General features: G+C 33.5%; 3 protein-coding genes across 9 annotated transcripts in view; 1 reads left to right on the top strand and 2 right to left on the bottom strand.

Annotated features, from left to right (window-relative positions):
* LOC145322525 (activin receptor type-1B-like) overlaps positions 1-23,618 on the top strand; it is a 279,945-nt gene that overhangs the window by 238,458 nt on the left and 17,869 nt on the right. Inside the window, exons 2-5 of one of the 2 annotated variants that reach the window (XM_080164625.1) lie at positions 20,316-20,384; positions 21,244-21,326; positions 21,736-21,857; positions 22,829-22,903. In XM_080164625.1, coding sequence (XP_080020751.1) covers positions 20,324-20,384; positions 21,244-21,326; positions 21,736-21,857; positions 22,829-22,903 — 341 coding nt within the window. In that variant the 5' untranslated portion in view covers positions 20,316-20,323. The remainder of the gene's footprint in view (positions 1-20,315; positions 20,385-21,243; positions 21,327-21,735; positions 21,858-22,828; positions 22,904-23,618) is intronic. The other variant, XM_080164624.1, reaches the window with a different exon arrangement.
* Positions 217-9,105, bottom strand: Ntf-2 (nuclear transport factor-2). 6 transcript variants are annotated; one of them, XR_013880746.1, is made up of 6 exons: positions 8,960-9,105; positions 8,487-8,553; positions 7,640-7,768; positions 1,507-1,595; positions 913-1,070; positions 217-783 (listed from the first exon to the last, which is right to left on the bottom strand). XR_013880746.1 is itself a non-coding variant. In XM_080164632.1 (5 exons), the coding sequence occupies exons 1-5, from the start codon at positions 9,040-9,042 to the stop codon at positions 1,043-1,045; spliced, it is 396 nt and encodes a 131-aa protein (XP_080020758.1). In that variant the 5' UTR covers positions 9,043-9,105; the 3' UTR covers positions 217-1,042. The 6 variants fall into 6 exon arrangements, 1 of the variants encoding a protein (XP_080020758.1); XR_013880749.1 differs by having other exon boundaries at positions 217-763; XR_013880747.1 differs by having other exon boundaries at positions 921-1,070.
* On the bottom strand, positions 9,059-17,915 carry LOC145322527 (eukaryotic initiation factor 4A-III). Its single transcript, XM_080164627.1, has 11 exons — positions 17,804-17,915; positions 17,554-17,670; positions 16,745-17,043; positions 16,334-16,451; positions 15,940-16,013; positions 15,599-15,722; positions 11,803-11,936; positions 11,096-11,246; positions 10,621-10,717; positions 9,951-10,268; positions 9,059-9,359 (listed from the first exon to the last, which is right to left on the bottom strand). Exons 1-10 carry the CDS (start codon positions 17,879-17,881, stop codon positions 10,252-10,254), a joined length of 1,209 nt encoding a protein of 402 aa, XP_080020753.1. The 5' UTR covers positions 17,882-17,915; the 3' UTR covers positions 9,059-9,359; positions 9,951-10,251.

The raw sequence follows: 23,618 nt of genomic DNA, 5'->3' as shown, positions 1-23,618 counted from the left end.
TTTTTTTTTCAGAACTTAAAATTGAAATAAAACAAAAAGACCCCGCTGAAATATTTTGGTTTTACCTGGAATCATCATGGTTTTATGTCTATTTTCACCATACATAGGTCCCAGGGCTCGGCACTTACTTTTGTCTTGATTCAATTCTAGCCCACAGTGACGGACGAACATACGCTAAATGTAGAAATGCATTGTTAATTCAGACAAAGAAATATATAAGAAACATAAAAGTTTTATTTCATATCTCGAGTCACAGCGAGTAAAGTATTTTTTTTTATAACATATTTAATTTTTTTAATAACTTGAATGTAAAACTAATTTTTCACAGCATAGAGATTATTATAACTTAATATATATTATCACGATGTGGCACTCACATTCAAACACATTAAGGGTTCCACGAATTTTACCATGTTGGACCATAGAAATCAGGCGATGAAAGATAGAAAATCCCCCATTAGTAGATACTTAGACCTAAAAAGCTACCTTAGGGACCTGAAAACTAGTTTTATTTTATGGTCTGGTTTCAGCACTATCAACATGACAAAAGCCATGGATCCCCTAAAATACACACACACGCATTATATCATAAGCACGCTTACACAAGAATTTCATAATTGTAAGCAAGGTTTTTTTTGAGGCAGTAACATTAACAGTAGAAAAATCAATAACTAATAATATTATTTAGGTTTAAAATGAGCTTAATGAGTAAAGTAGAATTAGGTTAAATTAAAGGTTTCAATTGAACTGGGAGAAAATCACACTATTACGGTTGATAGTAAGCTAATCATTTTGAAGTCATTTCAAAAACAAATACATTTTTTGTATGAAAAATAATAGGTAACCATAAAGCTTGAATTTCTAATGTAATTAAAAGACTTTAATTTCGTTTTCAAAATCTCCAAAATGTACCAGCTTACATAAAATGAAATACAGAGTTGGTTTTATATTGATTTTAGTTGTATTGTTCACGGGTAGATGTCGCACTAGTAGTAGTTGTGGTTGGGTGTAGAACAGTATAGGAGCAGGGAGGATGGAGGAGTTAAGCTGCAACGTTGTGTAGCACAAGTCTGAAATTAAAGTCTGGGTTATCTAAGGATCTAAAGAGATAACAACTGAATTATTTTATAGTTATTTCAGCGGATTTTTTCGTGATTTAGGGGGCCAACGATTCGTAGTACAGACAATTGTTTATCTCCCCCTCCCCAATATTAATTTAGATTTATTTCGCTTGTTGGTTATACAATATTCCTAGATAAAACACCCTCTATCATAAATGATAAATACTAGTTTATACCAGCCAATCAAGATTAAAGACAAAGAATTAGGGAACGTGTTAGGAGAGATTTAGAGCTGGTTAGACCCGCAGGGTTAGGCAAAGAATAAGAACCTAAGCAACTACCCAATATAAATTTTTAATTTCATGAACTAAGGGTTTGAGGTTTAGTGCTGGATAGGCAAATTAAGGGAAAGCACCAAATAAAAAAAAAGTAGCGCAGCATATACCTGAAAACGTCGTGTTGAATGTAGAAAGAGTCACCGCCAGGTCTCAACACAAAGTTCTGCATAAAGGATTGGGGAGGGTCGTCGTCAGTCTAAAAAAAAACATAATTGTGTTAATTCTTAAGAAAAAATTGCGGGAAGGGAGTGAAGATTTAAAACGAAGCTTTACATAGCTACAATAACAGGTAAAGCTCAAGAATAGCTAAAAAGAGCAATTGAGGCAAAAATAATCTTCATAGAGTACTTTAAAGAGTTTTAAGACATTGATTTGCTTTTCAAAACATTGATTTAAAGCGGATTTCAACCTATTCTATTTTTGCAAGACTATTAAAAACAAGCAAACATATTAATCAGTGTTCTGGAGCCGGAGCCGGGAGCAGCAACATTTTTGGTGGAGCCGGAGCCGGATCCGGAGCCGTATTTTTCGTTAAAAACGGCTCCGGCTCCGGACTAGCTAAAAATGATTTTTTAAAGTAATATTATAATTTGGCAACGGTCTATTTGCATATAATAAACTGAAAAACTATTGTTACTTAACAAATAGACACACATCCTTCTACTTTTATATAGCTTTAATCAAATAAAAGCAAAATATTTTATATTATTTATTTTATTTTATCAAATTCAATAATGAAAAAAAATTTATATATTAATTTTAAGGTAGGAGCCGGAGCCGGAGCTGGAGCCGGAGCCGGAGCCGGAGCCGGAGCCGGAGCCGGGAGCCGTATTTCCAAATACGGCTCCGCGGAGCCGGAGCCGCATCAAAATTATACGGCTCCGGTACACTGATATTAATAATGCCTTGTCCAATTAATTTAAAATCCAAATCCATGCAAACCCAATGATATTGTTAAGTTTGAAAAATTATTACAATAAGGGGGGTTGTCTCATATGCAGAGCGACCACTCCAAAACCAAAAAAATATAGTATTTTTATAGTATATTTTTTTTATTCATATAGTATATATAGTATATTATTTTTTACTCATATAGTATGATATAGTATCGTACTTTGAATTATTTAGTAATACATAGTATATACATCATCAATAATAACTCAAAGCAAAGTTGTTATCAAAGCAATTTAACATATAAGGGGGGGGGGGGAAGAGTTTTGCCACTTTCGCTTACTCTGTGATTATTAGGCTAGGTATCAATGTGAGACTATAGGTTATATGGGATAAAAGTTTACTTTTGGGTAGTATTTCACGTATATTAAATCATTTTTGGATAGGTCTCCAGGTTCAGGTGCTGCAGGCTAGCTGGAAGGTGGTTTCTAGACAAGTAAAAAAATTCAAATTTCTGTTTGAAGAGTTAGAGATCAACTTATTAAACAGAATATGCATCTTTTTGGATGTTATTAACATATCTGAAGAAAAAATTTAAATAGGCCTCCAAGTTCTGGCCTTGAAGGCCTCCCGGTCCACTCTGGACAGGTTATAAATAAATTTTTTATTTGAAGAGTAAGAGGTCAACTTATAAAGCAGAATATGCATCTTTTTGGATGTTATTAACATTAATGAAGAAAAATTAAAATCGACATTCAAGTTCTGGTCCTGCAGGCCTCCAGGTCCACTCTGGACAGGTAAAATTCAAATTTCTTGTTTCAAGAGTTAGAGGTCAACTTTTATAAAACAAATTATGCATCTTTTTGGGTATTATTTTACATATTTGAAGAAAAAATGACATTTAGCCTACAGGTTTATGTGCTGCAGACCCTCAGGTGGACTCTGTACAGGTAAAAATCAAACTTCTTATTTGAGCAGTTAATGGTTTATTTGTTAAAAAAATGAGCATATATTTGGATGTTATTTATATATTTGAAGGAAAAAAATTGGCCTCCAACAGAGGCGTCCAAGCTTAATTTTTTTTTTTTTTTTGGGGGGGGGCGGGGTAATTTAATAATGTAAATAAGTACCTAACTAATAATAAAGTACTAAAAACAATTTCATTCCTATACATGAAAACAAAATAATCAACCCACATCGTTGCTAACTGATGAACCAATATGATTCTCCTTTAAAGTGTAGCTTCAAATATGTCCTGGTAAGGTTTTTTAATTAGTTTTGAAGAGGGTATTTGATATTTTGATAATTATTGAAATGTTTGATTGATCTATTTTATGGAAGGTAGACAATCAATTTTGATTTAAACATTTTTTTCTTAATAATTGGGAAAATATTACTTCTTTGAAAAGACATTGATAGAACACACCCAGTGCATTGTTTAATTAAAGGGAACTATTTAGTCTTTTGATTTTGGGCAGTGGTAAAAAATTTTGAAAGTGGAAGTAAAAAAGCGCACGAAGCGCGCCAGAACTTTTTAGGGATAATTCATTCTGGGTAATTTTTATATGTGGGGGAATAAAATGGAAAAAATTTTGGGGGTGCCAGCACCCCCAAATTCGTAATCACCTCTTTATTCCCCCACCTTGGATGTTCTTGCCCTCCAGGTAGACTCTGGACAGGTATAAAATCAAAATTTTTTATTTAAGAAGTTAAAAGTAAGTTTATTAAACAACATAGGCTTAGCTTTAGATGTTATTTATGTATTTAAAGAAAAAATGACAATTGAGCTCCAGGTTAAGGTACTGCAGGCCTCCAGGTGGACTCTGGTAAGGTAAAAATCAAAATTTCTTATAAACATCTTTTTAGATGTTATTTACAATTTTACATATCTGAAGAAAAAATACAATTGCTCTCCAGGTTCAGGTGCTGCAGGCCTCCATGTGGACTCTGTCCAGAGAAGACTTGGAGACCTACAGGACCTAAACTTGATGGCCGATTTTAATTTGTCCTTCAGATATTTTAATATCATCTAAATAGATGCATATTCTGAACTCTAACTATTCAAATAAGAAATTTTAATCTTTTACCTGTAGAGCTTTATGTATTTTTGACCTATCTCAGTTAACTTTTTATAGGTTATTGAAGGTTAGGTTAGGTAAGATAAAGGTTAATGATTGCCCCGCAGGGGCTAGAAATAGGAGAAAACCTACAGTGAAAATATAAGACAAAACGCACCTTAAGAGGCATTGTCACAAAACTGACAATATTCGTTTTTTGTTATATAAATGTAATATCATATAGTATATATAGTAAATTTTGGTCAAAAAAAGGTAATATTATATAGTATAGGGTGAGGCGGGGCATTACCGGTAATTTTTTTGTTTTTTTGAAAAAAAAATGGGGTAAATATTAATATTTTTTAATGGGACCAAGACCATTAGAAAGCTTACGGAAACGACTATCAGGTCCTAATAGGACGTTATCCTAGGACTTTTAGAAGTTTGTCATAATTGGACTCAAAGAAATTACCGATAAATGCCCCACGGTGGGGCATTGTAGGTAACGTCTTTTCAACCTAAAAAAAATCGATGAAAAACGGCCAAACGGCCAGTCAAACATAAATAATCATAACTAGTATAGGTTATAGGGATTATCCACAAAAATTTTCATAAAGATCGGACTATTCCTTCTATGTCAAAAATCATTTTTTTTAAAAGACGAGAAATTTCGATTTTTTTTCCACAAAAATTTTCTTAAAAAATAAATTTATTTTTTTTATATATAAAAAAACCTGTTCTACTCACTTTTTGGCCTAATTCTTAAAAAGCCCATATTGAATTTTAGATTTTACCAAAGAAAACCTGAAAATTTGTTTTAAAAAATCGAATTTGAATTTTTTTTCGACGTTACCGAAAAATACCCCGCGCGAACTTTGGTCATTTTTGAAAAAAATATTAACTCTACATTTAAGCTCTCAACGGATTTGAAAAGAGCGGGCAATTCTTAGTTCAAAAGGTTTTTACGGATCAGTTCTAGGTCTTACCAATTTTTGTATAGGTCGATCTTTATACACCTAGGTGAAAAAATTTTTGAAAAGAAAAAATTTTCGTCCGACTTTGAGACCCAAAAAGTACTCTTAAAATTCATCTCACAAAAATTTCATTTTATACTTTTTTGTAGGCAATTTAATAAGGAACAAATTTGCTTTTATGTTTTTTTCTGTCAGTCGATAAGAACATGGAGAAAAATGTCATTTTCTGAAGGTGGGTAAAAAATTACCGGTAATGCCCCTTACCGGTTAATGCCCCGCTTGACCCTATATAGTAAATTTTTGTCATATAGTATGATATAGTATCCACATTCATCCTATATAGTATAAATAGTATATATAGTATGCAGTGGTCGCCCTGCATATGGCGTTATGTGTATTACTATTAAGCCATTGAAAACAGGATTAGGACGCTCAAAATTGCATGTATGAGGTACAGTTTAGATCTGTGAAAGATTTGCCTGTTTTGGCAAGAAAAATATCCAAAAATCGGCGAGAGAAATCGAATTTCGGCAACAACGGCGGTTTCGCCGCTGTTTCTTTAAAGTTCCGCATTGTAACTCATTAAAAGCAACTGCAATGTCTAATTTTAGCGTTCTAATCCTGTTTTTATAGTTAATTGGAAATAAAAACCAATCGCTTATGTTAGTATGTTAATTAACAAACAAAAAGATATTAAGCTGAAACAACCAAAGCTGGATCTTTAAATCATTTCAATGGTGCGCTAAATCACCCCGTGCAGAATTTCAGCCAATCACAGAGGCGCATTTTACGAAATGGGACGCTGTGATTGGCTGAAATTCTGCGCAGGGTAATTTAGCGCACCATTGAAATGATTTAAAGATCCAACTCAGTTAAGTTCCACTGTAAATGGATGGGGACATAAGACTGTAAATCATAAATATATAATATACTGGTCCCCAAAGTTTAAAACAGATCATCTTTCTTTGGTTGGCTTAAAAACTTAATCTACAGAGTTAGTCATGTCATCATTCGAGGTGTGTACACGAATTTAGCGTCTATTGTTTTACCCCTTAAGACCCTACACTTTATACATATTAGTTTTAAATCAAACATTATTACAGAAAAAATTGGACAAATAAAGGTTTTCTGTTAAAAAAAAAAACTACAATGAAGTTTCTTTTTCTCCCAACTTTTCTGTCAATGAAAAATATAAAACCTTTAGTATAGAAATAAAACAAGCAAACTAGACTATTCACACGTTATCTTAGCATACACATTTCCTTTGGTGGGTAGGGTGCCAGTCCTTTCAAGCACATGCATGGTGTATAATGTGTATGGTAATTTGTAATAAGAGGGTAGGGGAGACATTTCTCACAAATCGTGCCAAATTACCCATGTAATTGAAAAAATAAAGGCTGCACCTTCCTAACACAGATCAATAGAGGCTCCATTAAAATAAATACCTAATAAGATATTTTTTTACAGTTAAAACACCCAATTATTTGATTAAAAGGCTTGACAAATTTTGAATAGTTCGCATCTTAGCTTTCTAGACTGTTAATAATTGAACTAAATACTTTTTTTTATGGGTTCTTGGTAAAAAGAAGATTTAATGTCCTTTTCAAGCAAAAGTTGATTTAACATAACAACCAGCTAATATTTTCTATGAGAAATGCCCCCCCCACCCTCATCTCAATATTTATCTTACTCTGAATGAATAAAAATGAATGTCGCGGCGTGGAGGGCGGCGGTGGAAAATTCATGCGGCTATGTGATGCAGAGCCAGTCGGAATATATCGTGCTGGATAAACCAGGACTCGCCGGTTGGACGTAATATAAAACTCTGAGTGAAGCCGTGCGGCTGATCTTCATCCGTCTGGAAGCAACATTTAGTACTTTTATGAAAGTTCTATAAAGTTTTAATTTATGTCTTTGTTTATTGTTTTTAAATCTCCTTAACCGCTGGTTTAGGTGAAGGTAAACCCTAAGAAAAGGTTAATAGCCTAGCCTATGAGGAAGAGAAACACCATGGTATCTTATTTTTGTCTGGAAGACCTAACTGTGCATGGTAATGAGTTGTCTGTTTTGGGCCAAAACATTCACCAACCACACTCCAACTATTTATGTTGAGCATCTGACATAGTAGCACTAGGAAACATTTTGAACGGCTTTAATCATGACGCGATGTCTGGTCGAGATTCGAACCTATCACTTTTCCTACAACGAGCGGAAACGCTACGTGTTACGCCACAGTACCGCCATTTAAATCTACTGGCTAGTTGTTTGCGTCACTGAGTATCGTATTGAGAGGTCTTTAAATCCGGTTAAACTTTTACCTTAAGTTGACCGAGAACGTTGATAAGAATTCCGCCATCAAACATGGGCTGACAGTCGACAGCTGTAATCAAATGTGCGATCTTTTGGAAGGTTAGGGAGGCAATCTTCTCCATAATTTTGGCGGCTCCCTGAAAATTAATGTATTTTTAATACACCTCTAGGTTTAGAAGCAAGATATTGATTAAATTCACCCAGATTGTTTGGAATTAGGAACGGTAGTACAAGCATTTTACAAAATCTTAATAGACATACTGTAAGATAATAATGTAGTAGTACTTATACCCACTAGCGGCTTCGCCCCTAGCCTCTATGGGCTTTGCCCCAAGAGGTATAATTACATCTTCTATTACTTACAGAACGGATCGCAAATTTTTGCACCTACCCAGCAGGAAAACATTTTCTCGATTAAATAACGAATTCGCAAAATTCGTAAAAAAAATAGTCTAATGTGTTCTCAAGAAAATTACTACTGGTGCTGCTCATAGTCTAATGTGTTCTCAAGAAAATTATTTTTTTTTGTTGGGGGTGAATTTTCATTTTTGGGGGGGTTGGGGGTGTCCCACCCCCAAGAAAATAGCTTAAAACCACTACAGGACCGATAGGTATATACCCTGAAGAGTAGAATCCAATCGTTTCAGTGGTTACCAAGATCTTAAGCTTCAGACGGACGGACAGACATCATTCTACTTTGTATTATAGATAAAATAAGTTTTATTTATTAGAAATAAATATTTTATTATTAAACTAATATACACTTCCCTAAACAATGATGCAACGTTAATAGAACAATTTTTATCGACACGACTTGTAGAGTGGCTTTATTTTACAAAAATGCTCTAGTTATACCTGCATTTGTTGGCCTTCGAAAGACATTAAAGATTGTTCTGCATTGTACAGTGCTTGCAATTGCCCTCTAAACAAATAAATATACATTATCTATACGTATCTTCTATATTTATAACGCCAATATATCTAAAGTGTGCTTTTAACAAGGAGGAAATGGGCACTGGAATTTTAATAACACTAGTACTCAAAAAGTTTTAGAATTTTGATTGGTTGGTTCATAAAATTAAATGTTATAAACTTTTAATCTTCAAAAAGGTTAACTTTGTTTATCATCAATTGAGAATTCATGTACATCAATATATCGTCCATTGTCTTATTCCTGAAGATCCCTGCCTTTTTATGCCAATTCTAATCAAGAAATTCTACCTTTCAACTTGCAAAAGATACCTATCGAATTTAAATTCAAACGACTTAGATTTAAACAAAGTTACAGTTGACATAACATTTATGCTAATTATGAATAATGTTTTTACCTTGTAGCTGGGTTATCAAAAAGCGCATAATACTGCTGCGTAAAGGCCTTCCCAATCTGCTCATAATTTGGATTCAGCGCCATTTTTATAATTTTATACCTGAAATTTTCATAAACAAATATTGAAACAAGAGAAAAAATGCGCAAAGCAAAAAAATAAATGAAATTAATTCATGGAAAAAATGTAATATTTTCAATACAAAACAAGTTTATCTATTACAAGTGCTTTAGAAATTACAATATTCTGGATACTATTATAGCATTGCTGGCTGGCGGTAAGGTCTTGTGTGGCCACCAAAATCCAGGTTCAGGTGGTAGCATCCAGGTTGTGAGTAGTTTATTATGATTATACAGGTAGAATATTTTTACACAAACAAATCTTCTTATGAACAGTTCAGTACCTTCAATAAAAATAAACAATTTGTAGGTATTATAAAGATACAAAAAGGAGATACTTTTCAGCTCTAGAAAAACTGCTTTGCCTAAAACGTTTCTGGTAGTCAAAACTAACAGGTTTTAATCTTCATTAAAATAACCATTTTTGTATAAAAGGAAATTCATATAAGCAATAAAATGTCAATGACTGGCGTAAAAAATTAAGAAGCTTTACTGTAAAATAAAAACCATATCGATCCAGCGCGCGGTTTGTGAGGACCTTTAGTCCAAACACAGATATACAAAGAGACATCCTGTTACTTCAATATGTGGATTACATAAATTGTTGGCAGAAGTTTACTGTTCTTCAATATTATTTATTATGGATTATTGCGAATCATGGAAAGAAATCGAAGTAGCAGGTTTCGTCGTACTTTCAAAGTAGTTTTTCTCCTATTTATAGCCCCTGTGGGGAGCTCTAGCCCTTCGAGGCAATCATTAACATTTATCTAACCTAAACCTTCAAAAGCTATTTTGAAAATACGACGAAACCCGCTACTTCGTTTTCTTTCCATGATTCTTTATTGCTGCGCTTCAAATAAAAATTCTAATCTTACCTGACGGGGATGGAAGTCCAGTTTACACCAAGGACGTGCACACACCAAACAAGTGGTGCGTAGCAGCCTCAGTGCAAACTGGACTTTCAGGTTGACTCCCGGCAGGCACTGTTCCGAACACGCATACATACAACAAAGTCAGAGATATATAGAGGAGAAGGAACGCTCTCTGTACATCTGTGTACACACGTGTAGTGTACAGACGTGTGTACACAGAGGTACATCATCAGTTTGTACACAAATACAAGATTGTTTTATTTGGAAATGCTGGGGAGCCCAGTTGACAGGTGCTGCAAGCTGATTAGATCAAGTCAGCAACTGAAAATAAAAAAAAGATTGTTAATACAAAACATTTCAAATTAGTTTTAAAATCAAAGTTCAACTGCTGTTCTCCTAGCCCTTAGGGACTTTTTATTCAAAGATATAAGAAGGCAGCAAAATGGCAAAAAACAACCAAAGGCCTACAACTAAAAAAAAGCCTAAAACCATCCCAGAACCCAAGGGAAGCTCATTTAAATAAAGAGAGAACCGAATCAGTTGAGCTTTAAACGAAAAATCCTTACTACTTTATATAATAGGATAATATTATGGCTATCAAATCTCAATTTTCCATAAAAATATTACTAGGATCAGAACAAAATTGTCATTTTTATTAAAAGTAAAAGCTTACCGTTCATTGGCATTTCATCGATCTGTGTAGAATAATACTGCTCAATATCTCGCAGAATTCTGATGTCATCGTTCTTTACAAAGTTGATCGCAACACCCTAGCAAATTAAAACATTATTAATTTTCCACAAAATAATCTGATAAAACAATTGAAAAAAAAGAGATATTTTTATGAAAAGGATCTAGGCTTCAAGAATCGTAGTTTCTACTTTATTTTCCTTACAGGCTATAGGCAAAGCCACAACTATTTTGTTTACAGAATACAATTAAAAGCTATGGACATATCTTATTTTTTTTGTGTGTGTTCATTTTAGAATACTATAGGAGGGTGGGGGTTATCAGGTAAAAAGCCTAAAACCAAACCAGGGCATTAATAAAGATTTCCGGAACAGCACAAATAACCAATTTGAACCTAATTCTTAAGCTTAAAAAAAACCTTACTACTTTATATTAATGGATAAAAATATATTACTGACCTTCCTGCCGAATCTACCAGATCTACCGATCCTGTGGATGTACAACTCTCTGTTGTTGGGGAGGTCATAGTTGATGACAAGAGACACCTGCTGAACGTCAATACCACGTGCCCACACGTCGGTGGTGATCAACACACGGCTCTGTCCGGATCTATTACAAGAATGAATATATTATTACTTGGATCTTACAACAGATTTTCATGTTCTCTGATAAAGTGAAACTCCCAGCGGACTAAAATAACTATTCCCCCCTTTTACTTCCTTTACCCCCTTCCTACTAGATGAAAGAAGTGGCCAAAAAATGAGTTAGCAAGCTAGCTAAATTGCATACATGCTTTTTTTTAAAGCGACGCTTTTCTACTTTGATGGCGTGTCCGTAACTTACAAGCTTATGCAATATCTTATTTCGGCATTTACAGAATATTTTAGTAATGCATAATTATAATTGTATCATTATAATTCAGCTAATATATTTATCGATAATATGTTGAATTTTAGCAATACGAACCAATTCCTTCCATTAAAACTCAAAATAGGGATTCCTGTGAAAATCAAACTCAATGTTTTAATAAAAGAATACCAACGAATTTACAAACAATCTATAAAATCATGATAAATATTGAATTTAGGTTCTAATCTATTTCTTCATATCTTCAAATTAAGCTTTGCACTCTAGATCAGATATAGTTAAAAAATAAAATTAATACCTAAATTCCTTCATGATGGCATCTCTCTCCTTCTGAGGCATGTCACCGTGCATGGATGAGACGGTAAAGTTAGCCTCGCGCATTTTCTCAGTCAACCAGTCAACCTTACGCTTGGTGTTGCAGAAAATGACGGCCTAAATATTGCAATAGTAAGAAAGTTAAGGGGGGGGGGGGGGGGGGAAGTTTTGCCACTTTCGCTTACTCCGTGATTATTGGGCTAGGTATTAAAGTTACACTATAGGTTATTTGGGATAAAAGTTTACTTTTGGGTAGTAGCTCACGAATTTTTAATCATTTTTTGGATAACCCCACCCCCTAGCCCCCCGGGGCTCAAAAACCCCCTAAAAATTAACCTAACCTTAATTTTCTCAGGAACAATTTGACCAATAGAGATGATTTTTTAAACTTAAGCTTTTATACGTGTAAACTAACTTCTAGTTTAGAAGTCATCCCCCTGCCGCCAACCCCTAGCCCTCCGGGGCTCCAAAAAACCCTAAAAATGAACCTAACCTTAATTTTCTCAGGAACCATTTGACCAATAGACATGATTTTTTAAACTTAAGCTTTTATGGTTATAAACTAACTTCTAGTTTAGAAGTCACCCCCCTGCCGCCAAGCCCTAGCCCTCTGGGGCTCCAAAAAACCCTAAATATGAACCTAACCTTAATTTTCTCAGGAACCATTTGGCCAATAGAGATGATTTCTTAAACTTAAGCTTTTATGGTTATAAACTAACTTTAAGTTTAGAAGTCAACCCCCCTTGTGCCAACCCTTGGCCCCCCGGGGCTAAAAAAAACCCCTAAAAATGAACCTAACCTTAATTAAAATTTCTTATTTGAAGAGTTAGATTTACATTTATAAAACCAAATATGCTTATTTTTGGATGTTATTGACATATTTTCTGAAGAAATTAGAATCTGCCTCCAAGTTCAGGTGCTGCAGGCCTCCAGGTCCACTCTGGAGACAGGTAAATATTAAAATTTCTTATTTGAAGAGTTGGAGGTACTCTTATTAAACAAAATTGCTTCTTTTTGGATGTTATTGACATATCTGCTGAAAAAATTAGAATTGGCCTCCAGGTTCAGGTGCAGCAGGTCTCCAGGTCCACTCTGGAGACAGGTAAAAATTTAAATTTCTTATTTGAAGAGTTAGAGGTACACTTATTAAACCAAATATGCTTCTTTTTGAATGTTATTGACATATTTGCAGAAAAAATTAGAATCAGCCTCCAGGTTCAGGTGCTGCAGGCCTCCAGGTCCACTCTGGAGACAGGTAAAAATTAAAATTTCTTATTTGAAGAGTTAGATGTACACTTATAAAAACCAAATATGCATCTTTTTGGATGTTATTGACAAAACTGCTGAAAAATTTAAAATCAGCTCCCAGTTTCAGGTGCTGCAGGCCTCCAGGTCTATTCTGGACAGGTAAAAATTGAAATTTCTTATTTGAAGAGTTAGAGGTCAACTTATGAAACAAAATATGCCTCTTTTAGGTTGCTATCAACAAACCTAAAGAAGATAATAAATTCGGCCTCCAGGTCCACTCTGGACAGGTAAAAATTGAAAATTCTTATTTGAAGAGTTAGAGGTCAACTTATAAAACAGAATATGGATCTTTTGGCTGTTATTACTATTTCTGGAGAAAAATATTAAATTGGCTCCAAGTTCAGATATTCACCTAACCAGCTGCAACCAGCGGTCACCAAGACGCAGGTAAAAGTGTCCATATCAAAAAGTATCAATGAATATGATACCTAACATGTCTAAAAAAACAGCGAAAATATCTGAAAATACCCCCAAAAAGCCATCTGGAAGCCTGCAGTACCTGGAGGCCGATTTTATTTTTTTTATTTAAATATGGTAATATTATCCAACAAGATGCTTTTTTTCTTGTGAATTGACCTCAAACTCTTAAATTAAGAATTTAAATTTTTTCATGTCTAGAGTTGAACTGGAGTCCTGCAGCACCTGAACTTAGAGTCCGATTTAAATTTTATCTTCAAGTATGTTATTAACATTAATTTTACCTGTCTCCAGAGTGGACTGGAGGCCTTCAGCACCTGAACCTGGAGGCCGATTCAAATTTTTTCAGCAAATATGTGAATAACATCCATAAATGAGCATATTTGGTTTAATAAGTGTACATCTAACTCTTCAAATAAGAAATTTTAATTAAGGTTAGGTTCATTTTTAGGGTTTTTTGAGCCCCGGGGGGCTAGAGGTTGGCAGGGGGGACTTCTAAACTTAAAGTTAGTTTATAACCATAAAAGCCTAAGTTTAATAAATCATCGCTATTAGTCAAGTGGTTCCTGAGAAAAACAAGGTTAGGTTCATTTTTAGGGTTTTTTTGAGCACCGGAGGGCTAGGGGTTGGCGGCAGGGGGATGACTTCTTAACTAGAAGTTAGTTTATAAGCATAAAAGCTTAAGTTTTAAAAATCATGTCTATTGGTCAAATGGTTCCTGAGAAAATTAAGGTTAGGTTCATTTTTAGGGTTTTTTTTGAGCCCCGGAGGGCTAGGGGTTGGCGGCAGGGGGGTGACTTCTAAACTAAAAGATAGTTTATAAGCATAAAAGCTTAAGTTTAAAAATCATCTCTATTGGTCAAATGTTTCCTGAGAAAATAAGGTTAGGTTCATTTTTAGGGTTTTTTTGGAGCCCCGGAGGGCTAGGGGTTGGCGGCAGGGGGGTGACTTCTAAACTAAAAGTTAGTTTATAAGCATAAAAGCTTAAGTTTAAAAAATCATCTCTATTGGTCAAATTGTTCCTGAGAAAATTAAGGTTAGGTTCATTTTTAGGGTTTTTTTTGAGCCCCGGAGGGCTAGGGGTTGGCGGCAGGGGGGTGACTTCTAAACTAAAAGATAGTTTATAAGCATAAAAGCTTAAGTTTAAAAATCATCTCTATTGGTCAAATGTTTCCTGAGAAAATAAGGTTAGGTTCATTTTTAGGGTTTTTTTGGAGCCCCGGAGGGCTAGGGGTTGGCGGCAGGGGGGTGACTTCTAAACTAAAAGTTAGTTTATAAGCATAAAAGCTTAAGTTTAAAAAATCATCTCTATTGGTCAAATTGTTCCTGAGAAAATTAAGGTTAGGTTCATTTTTAGGGGGTTTTAGAGCCCCGGGGGGCTAGGGGGTGGGGTTATCCAAAAAATGATTAAAAATACGTGAGCTACTACCCAAAAGTAAACTTTTATCCCAAATAACCTATAGTCTAACTTAAATACCTAGCCCAATAATCACGGAGTAAGCGAAAGTGGCAAAACTTCCCCCCCCCTTGATTAAATGTGAAATCCAAAGCCTGCTAAAATTGCAAAAAATGTGAAATACATTTGGGCATGTTTACAGGTGTATATATTTTCCAATCTAGTACATCTCCACCCCCCCCCCTCTCTCCCTAGGGTGGAGTAAATTTGGATAATAAAAATATATATTTGAACCCGCCAAAACAAAATTTAAGAATGTGTTATTCTTTGAACTGTACTACAGTAATTTCTGAAATATATCGTCACAGTAAAGGGCATAAAGGTCACAGAGTATCAAACTTCCATTCCTCTCTCCCAATCTATCTATTATTCCTCTCTCTCAACCAATCTATCTATCTATCTAATAATCTATCTATTATCTCACCTGTGTAATGGTAAGTGTATCATACAGGTCAAAGAGTGTATCAAACTTATATTCCTCTCTCTCAACCTATCTATCTATTATCTCACCTGTGTAATGGTAAGTGTATCATACAGGTCACAGTGTATCAAACTTCTATTCCTCTTCTCAACCTATCTATCTATTTATCTATCTCACCTGTGTAATGGTAAGTGTATCATACAGGTCACAGAGTGTATCAAACTTCCATTCCTCTCTCTCAACGGCCACAAAGAATTGCTTGATTCCTTCCAGAGTCAACTCGTCACGTTTTACCAAGATCCTGAAATTTGAGATTGAAACTATTATTGGCCGAAAAAAAATCAAAAGTTACTTAATTGTAATTACCTTGGATAAAAAAAATAACAACTCTTTTAATTTATGATTTTTGCACATTTCAAGTTGAAAAAAATATAGGGCTTAAATGACACAAAAAGGAGATAAAACGTAAATATTGTAAAATCACACTTCACCCTTACTGGGTCAATAATGTCTATAACCTGATGGGATCTGACATGAACTTGCTGGTCATCTCCAAGATTTCATGAGGCAGAGTAGCAGAAATCAGGCAAACCTACAAAATTAAGAAATAAGTCAAGGCTTAAAAATCAATAAGTTCAAAATTGTTCATCAATTTGATAGCAAAAAAAAACACATTTTTTATTTATTTTTGCTCTTGCTACCAGGGAGGGAAAGAGGGATCATTGTGCTGTTTATTACACTAGTCCACAAAGATTTTTAAAAAGTTTTCTTATTCGTTAACTTGACAACTTTAAGGAATTTTATTGAATTATGAGTGTCCAAACAAGTTTCAACCACTTATTGCAATCTGCAGAAGAGATAATTTAGTCTCATCATTAGGGTTTATATAAGATTTATATTAGAATAATTTACCTGTGTTGCTGGAGGCAGGTATCTGTAAACGTCATAGATCTGTTCCTTGAAACCTTTGTTCAACATCTCATCAGCTTCGTCAAGAACCAACATCTTGATTGATCTGGTACGCAGGGTCCTAAAATTAAATTCCGTTGTTGAGATCTTGATGGTTGTCGTTAGAAACGTCGTGACCCACCTATCAAGCAAACATCTTATAAGAATGTCTTTACCAACAGGAGTTTATATTTTATGAATTTAATTACTTTGGCTGTATTAAAAATTAAAATGTCGATAGACTAGGACATACTAGTTTACATTTAAATAATCTTTGAAACACAAGCCTATTTTGGAGTGAAAAAATAGTCCATGAATTAATATTTAACCTGAGTAAAAATGATTTGATAATACTATTGTTAATAAAATAAGTACCTTCTTCTGATCATATCAAAAACTCTGCCAGGTGTACCAGAAACTACATGCTGTCCGTAGTCCAACTTTCTGATATCCTCCCCGAGGTTGGTGCCTCCGATGCAGGAGTGACACTGCACGTTCATGTAATCTCCCAGGGCCAGCACAACCTTCTGAATCTGGACGGCCAACTCGCGAGTTGGGGACAGGCACAGCACCTGGGTCTCCCTCACTGTTGTGTCAATGCTCTGCAGGATGGAGATGGAGAATGTGGCGGTTTTACCGGTACCTGACTGAGACTGGGCAATCACATCTCTTCCCTAAAATAATAGAATGTAAATCATTTATTCTAATTTTATATCAATTTCTAAACATTATAGATTAAATAATCTGCTCATTGAATCTATTTTTTTTCATTTCACGAAAATATGAATCCAAAGTCGACAGAAAAGCAGTTAAAGAAAAAAAAATCTAGCCTCTCTATTTGAATTAAAACCAGACGTGTATATTTTGCAAAATTGACCCGGCTAAGCGTGGGGGGGGGGGGGGGGGATCTAAATAAAAATATGTTGTTTGGGGGAAAAAAATGAAAAAATTAAGTTAAATGAAAACAGTTTTTCCATTTTTCTCTCATCCTTGGGAGGGGGGAAAATAAAAAAAATTGAAATTGTTTTCGCTTTTGGGGTAAAAAACCAGGAGGAAAGAAAATAAAAATTTTGCAGCAGGGGAAAAAATGAATCGTGCAGAATTTACACCCCTGCTTTAAACATCCCTTCACCAAATCTTGAAAAAAAACAGTCCAGTCCTCTTCTTATCCAAAAATTGTATACCTTGACAATAGGCTTGATAGCTCTCTGTTGGATAGCTGAAGGTTTCTCAAATCCATAAGCATAAATACCACGCAACAAGTCTTCCCTCAGGTTCATAGAGTCGAAGGTTGGAACAACCTGAAACAAAATTAATTCATAGATAGATATAATGTTTAGCTCAAAACAAGTAAGTAGTTGTCCCGAAGAACATTTCAAAAGAAAATAAACATAAGAAATAATGTTGATAACTTTGTTAACAAAGTTACTATACCTCGACATCCTCGCTGGTTTCAAACTCGACATTAGCGAGATCTTCCTCTACGGCTCTCTTCGATGCTTTAGATGCCATTTTTGTCTGAATAAAAACATTTAGTTTAGAAATATAAGATTATAATTGCAGCAATAGATGCAGTAAAATTGATATGAGCTGATATTCATCTCACACTTTAACAGAATTTTATTAAGAAATATCGAAACACAAAAATCATGGAAAGACAAACGGACGTTGATGTTGTAGGGCAGATGAACTATGAATAACATTAAAATTTTCAAAGCTTTAAGGGACGGAGGTACAAAGTGGATGATTGAGTAGATTCTCTAATAACTAAAATACATATACTTAAAAGTAAACATTTTTTAATGTAAAAAAATCATGGTGGGAAAAAAACGCACAATCGTTTACAACACTGTAATTATATAAAAGCATAACACAAATTTTAAAATTCATTAGTAATAATAAATAAATAAACAATTTATAAGCTGATACATCACTTTAAAGCAAAAAAACTCCTTCACCAACGAAATTTGAAAGAAAAACAAGGAAAATTTCGGCGCTTGGGTTTGTGATCAACTCTTCGAGCCGGCCATATTTGTTTGAAATGCCGCGGTTTTGCGCACTACGTCAGCCGCGTGTTCAACAATTATTTTTAATAAAAATATATATAATCTTATAGTTTTATGCTATTTTTATGACTTAAAGTAATGAAAGAGTTCTTTTTACTTCCTTAAGTACAGTAAAATGTAATAAAAAAGGGCTTGTAAAGCAATAAATAGGAAAATAATATTAGTATTTTCAAAAGTCGTCGTCCATATCTTATTAGTCAACCTAATTATTATCAATAAAACATGCTTAAAAATACCTTTTTATGTTGTTTATAGCCAAAAAGATATCAAAAAATTAAAATAGCAAACTATTTTAAGTCTTATAAAAACCGGTATTTTAGGCTATAAAAAGGAAAAGAAATTTATTTTTTTTCCGTTGTTATTTTAAACCAAAAATGAACTTATTGTGATATAGCAAATAGAACATTATTTCAAGAAATATTTTTTCTAAAAAAAGAGTTGAAAAGATAAAAAAAACCTTTAAAAAGTGCTATTAAAGTTCTTATATGAATTTTTAAAAACGACGACATTAAAAATGCCGCTGTACGCGCATTGTTATTATTTTTTTATTTTATGGTGTACCATCTCTTTTTCTTCTCTCTCCTTCGGGTTTTCATTATTTAGTTGCAAAAATGCAAGTTGTCAGTGCACTTTCACATGATAAATCAGGGATCTGAAGGGATAAGACAATGGAGGATAAATCGATGTACACTCTTATTTATGATTAACATAACTACCTCATTATTATAGAAAAAAATATCGGTCTGAAAGTTTTAAAACTGCTAGTTTTATTGTACTAAACAATCAAGAATCAACTAAAGATAAAAAGATTTTAGACCAAATGGTTGAGAAAACGTGTATTTAGAAATTTTTGGTACAATCATTATTTACAACGGAGGTTCTCTGAAAATTAACCATTAGGTAGATTGGTGGAAAATAAATCTCAAAATGAAAAACTGCCACTATATATATAATGTTTATCCTATTATCCAATCAGGTATTAGGCCATTATTAATATCGTAGTGTACGGGGTAAGCTAGGTATTGATGCTATTGTCTTTAAGGACAGACTATATTTCCCTTTATAAATCTAAAGCCTAAAGAATTATGAAATTAAGACCAAACTTTGGGCAAAGCCACTAGTTCTCATAAAAAAATATGAGTTATACAACTATACTTACTGCTTTATTTTATTAAAAATTTCATACAATAAATCTGATGTATATTAAAGTAAATAAACTTTGTTTACATAGAGTTTATCACATATTCTCTATCTCTCTCAATTCCATTGGATTAATGAATAGTTCCTCAGGGATAGGACATCAGCAACAAATATATATTTTCTCAAATTTTGATGAGTAAAGTTCTATGCTTGGTAGAATATTATTATGAGCTAGAAGAAGAAAGGGATGCAGATTATTAATTTTAGATCCATATTTCTCTCACTCCCTGTATTTTTCTAGATTCCTTGGGTATAGTCTTATCATTTCAAATATTTAACATATCGTAGGTAGCAGTTTTGAGATATATATGTACTAAGTTAAAATCTTTTTCATTGTGTATTTTACTATTAGACTTTTATTAATTGGCAACTATGTCAGTTGCTTGACATAAAGAAGAAATGGATTGTTCCACAAACAAACAAAGCTCATTAAAAGTTACAGTTAAGAGCTCCAGGAAAGATCCTACAAACAAAGAGATAATTTTCTATGTGATGTTGCTTTTTAGTGGATATTATTATTCACACTCATTATTCAATTTAAAATAGACATATTGATTACCTAATCTTACCCTATTTCCAGGTTTTAAACTGAAACTTTAACATACATAATAACATTTTCAAATACATGAAATGAAAAAATCTCATTAAGTATAATGCTACATAATTTACTTATTTTCAGAATGTAAAAATGAAAATAATAGACCCAGTGTTTCTTCTAGTCTTCATATTAAATGTATATACTGTAAAAAGTAAGTAATATTTATGGCAAAATAACAAGTACAATGATATTCAACAGTAACTCAGTTATAAAACAGTATTTTGAAACGTTAGGTACGTATATTTAGGTATTGTCTATCAATCACTTTGTATGGCAGTTTCGTAAAATACCACATTTAATTAAATTAGTCAGTATCATGTGTTCTAAAAATGAGAAAACTCGGTATTTGCGGTTTTTGGTTACTTGTTATCTATTATAACGGTCACAAACGATAATTCACTTAACTCCAAAAATAAACGATAAACTGTATAACAGCAATTTAATAAAAGAAAATTGAGTTCTAATCCTATTATATAAAGTAGTAAACGTTTTTTGTCTGTCCCGAAGGATCTCGCTAACCGCTGAACCGAAATTGTTCTACTTTACAGTGAAGCTTCTTATAGGTCCTGGGAAGGTTTTAAACTATTTTTGAAGAGGGTTTCTTCACCCCCCTTCCCCCCAAAAAAATATTTTTAACTCTTTTGAAACTCAAATTTAAAATGGGATGAGGTCGACTTTTCACCCTCCTACCAGTGCCCCTAGAGGCTTCTAGGGGTGTAGCCGCTAGTTGTATATTAATTGTTTAACAATAGTGTATATTAATAGTTTCAAGTGACTGGCAGTCTGGTATTATATCATGAAAAAAATTCAAAATCGAACCAAAAGATACACAAATATTTCAAAAATCAGCAAAAAAGCTACGTTTCCTCTCATCTATAGACACAAACGTTCCTTAGAATGATGAGAAATTTAATTACAACTATAAGAAAGATTTTAAAAAGTTGCAGCAGGGGATCGGAAAATGAATCTTGTGCAGAATATACACCCATGTCTAAATATGTTAAATTTAGGTTTGGAATGTCTGTGTGGGATATCAGAAGTGCCAGTAACAGACCCATACAATATACAAAAATTAGAAAAAGATAATTGTGAGGTAAAGCTTTGGTTATACCAGGAATATAGGCATATGACAAGACAATAATAAATAATATCTTTTTCCTTAGCTTGAATGAAGGTTAGAACAAGAACTGGCATAAATGTTTATTCCTATGGTATGATGACCTCTTGGAGGCTTGGTGTCGTTTTTTGTTATAGACTTCTTCATGCACCTTGAAACATACAACGCGTCTGATACCTGCAATATAAAGCGTCCATTCGCCCTTTAGACAACTAAGCCCTTGATTGCACGACCTTTTCTAGAACTCATAAATGTGCATTGTACCTCTATAGTATGACGTGGCGTGGTTCGAACTCGACACCTCCCCGATAGGAATCCAACACATAACGACTCATGCCACTGGTTATTCTTATTGGATAGAATTATTAATTTAGCTTTAATTTAGATTCCTGAAAACGAAAAGAAAGGCTGCGTGGAGCATGGGGCCTGTTATGGCACCTGTCAAACAGACGGATTCTGTTTTAAATCTATTAAGAGAGAGGATGGTATCATAAGAAGGATATACAGGTCTCATTTTAATTTTAATACTTCTAAAGAATTTCAAAATTTTCCATATGAACCTTAAGTTTACTACATTTTTTGTGATTTGATAAACTAAGTTTCTTAAAGAAAATAAAAGCCATAAATATTCCATTATCTATATTTTTCGCCAAGCTATTAATATATCTGAACTTTTTTACAAGAATATTAGGTATAAAGATTTTTATTAGGTAAGTAGCATTAGAATTTAGGAAATTGTTTTTGTTGTAGTTGACTTATAAATTATCAATATGCATTTAAAACATCGAGTTATACATTTTTTTATTAGCATTTATTTATCAGTGCTTTTAATTGGGAATTTAATACCTATCTATCTTACTAATCATATTTGGGATTCTTCAATTTATATTTTTATATTAGAGAATACAATTGGGTGTCACTGTCCAGGCCTAATAGAATTTTTCTAGTATTGCTTTGAAACCGATTAATGTACGCTGGATTAGAACCGGTTCTGAGCCTTACTGAAAAATCATGTATTGCATCTTATTAAAAACAATTTACCACGAATATTAAAATAAAATTCGTAATTTAATACCAGTTTTGTTAGTTTAGGCCTTCGGCCACTCGGGGTTAACAAATGAAATAAAATATTCTTTTTCAAAAATGGAAGTTTTGTACTTTGACAAGGAAGATTGAGTATAGTCCCTTTCGTGGTCACGCCTCTTAAGGGGCGTTTCGTCGTATTTTCACAGTAGCTTTTGATAGGTTATTTCAGGTTAGATTAGGTGATTGCCCTGCAGGGTTAGGCAATTGGCTCCTCAGTTAGAGCCCCCCCGCAGGGGATAGAAATAGGGGAAATGCTATTGTGAAAATACGACAAAACGCCCCTTAAGAGGCGTTGCCTCGAAAGGGACTATACCCTAAAGATTTTCTTTTAGTTAAAATATCTCTCTATTCGCTTTAATTGTTTAATAATACTTAATTTTCTGGGAGTTCAGGTGTTTGGCGAAGAGTGTGCTGAAGCCTGAGGGTCAGCCTATGCACTGTCATGTCCATGATGGTGTCACCTCAAGGCATAAACATACAGCTCATTATACTTAATTTTAATTTTGAATTGGTATATATTTATAGGCTTTTTTTATTTCTAACTTTCTTTATTTAACAATAATGAGACATCTGCTAAAACCACCATCTGTAAGCAAATTTTAATCTTGCAATTTTTCACCAAATAAAACCTTTTATCCATACAAGGAACTTTTTTTCGTTAAAATTTATGCTTTATTAGTACAAATTGCAAACGTGGCCTCAAGAGGTCAACTTTCAAAGATTTTTAAAAGAAAAAACACAGATTGGTCTAAAAATCTATTTTTTGCTACATGTATCTATATAAATATTATGAGTATTAATGGGCTATTATTTGTCTTTGTTCTTTAGAAAGTATTTAGTATTAATATTAACATTGATGACTAGTTTAAAATTTGTTGGGGAATTTCTCATCAAGGATGCCTAAATTACTAACGTGATAAAATAACATTGAAAATCAGGGTATAAATGAATCCTTACCATTTGTAATTTACTGTAGCTTTCATTCAAAGTGCATGTTGATTACAGCTTACCCCGTCCCCCATTAATTTTTAAATGAATTTAAAAAAGGTTGAGGTTGAGTTTTTATTCTACTTATGCTCAGCTCCTGTGGGGGCTAACCAGTATAACCTAAACTAACCTAAATTAATAAACAAACTAACGAAAGAAAAAAACTAAGAAGGTAAAATTGGCAAACTTTCTGAG

Source organism: Acartia tonsa, chromosome 6 (genome assembly GCF_053477335.1).
Source record: "Acartia tonsa isolate MP-2025a chromosome 6, ASM5347733v1, whole genome shotgun sequence".
NCBI classification, from domain to species: Eukaryota; Metazoa; Arthropoda; class Copepoda; order Calanoida; family Acartiidae; genus Acartia; species Acartia tonsa.
The sequence above is the reverse complement of the archived record's forward strand: the minus strand, read 5'-3'. Positions and strand labels throughout refer to the sequence as shown.

Excerpts from the sequence above, each read along its gene's own strand:
- Ntf-2 (XM_080164632.1), bottom strand. The coding sequence starts at position 9,042 with ATGGCGCTGAATCCAAATTATGAGCAGATTGGGAAGGCCTTTACGCAG. Across the intron at positions 8,554-8,959 it reads TTTGATAACCCAGCTACAAG|AGGGCAATTGCAAGCACTGT; the intron begins GTAAAAACATTA and ends TTATTTGTTTAG. Across the intron at positions 1,071-1,506 it reads ATTCAACACGACGTTTTCAG|ACTTGTGCTACACAACGTTG; the intron begins GTATATGCTGCG and ends CTTTAATTTCAG.
- LOC145322527 (XM_080164627.1), bottom strand. The coding sequence starts at position 17,881 with ATGGCATCTAAAGCATCGAAGAGAGCCGTAGAGGAAGATCTCGCTAAT. Across the intron at positions 17,044-17,553 it reads CTATCAAGCCTATTGTCAAG|GGAAGAGATGTGATTGCCCA; the intron begins GTATACAATTTT and ends CTATTATTTTAG. Across the intron at positions 15,723-15,939 it reads TTCATGTCAGATCCCATCAG|GATCTTGGTAAAACGTGACG; the intron begins GTTATAGACATT and ends CTCAAATTTCAG.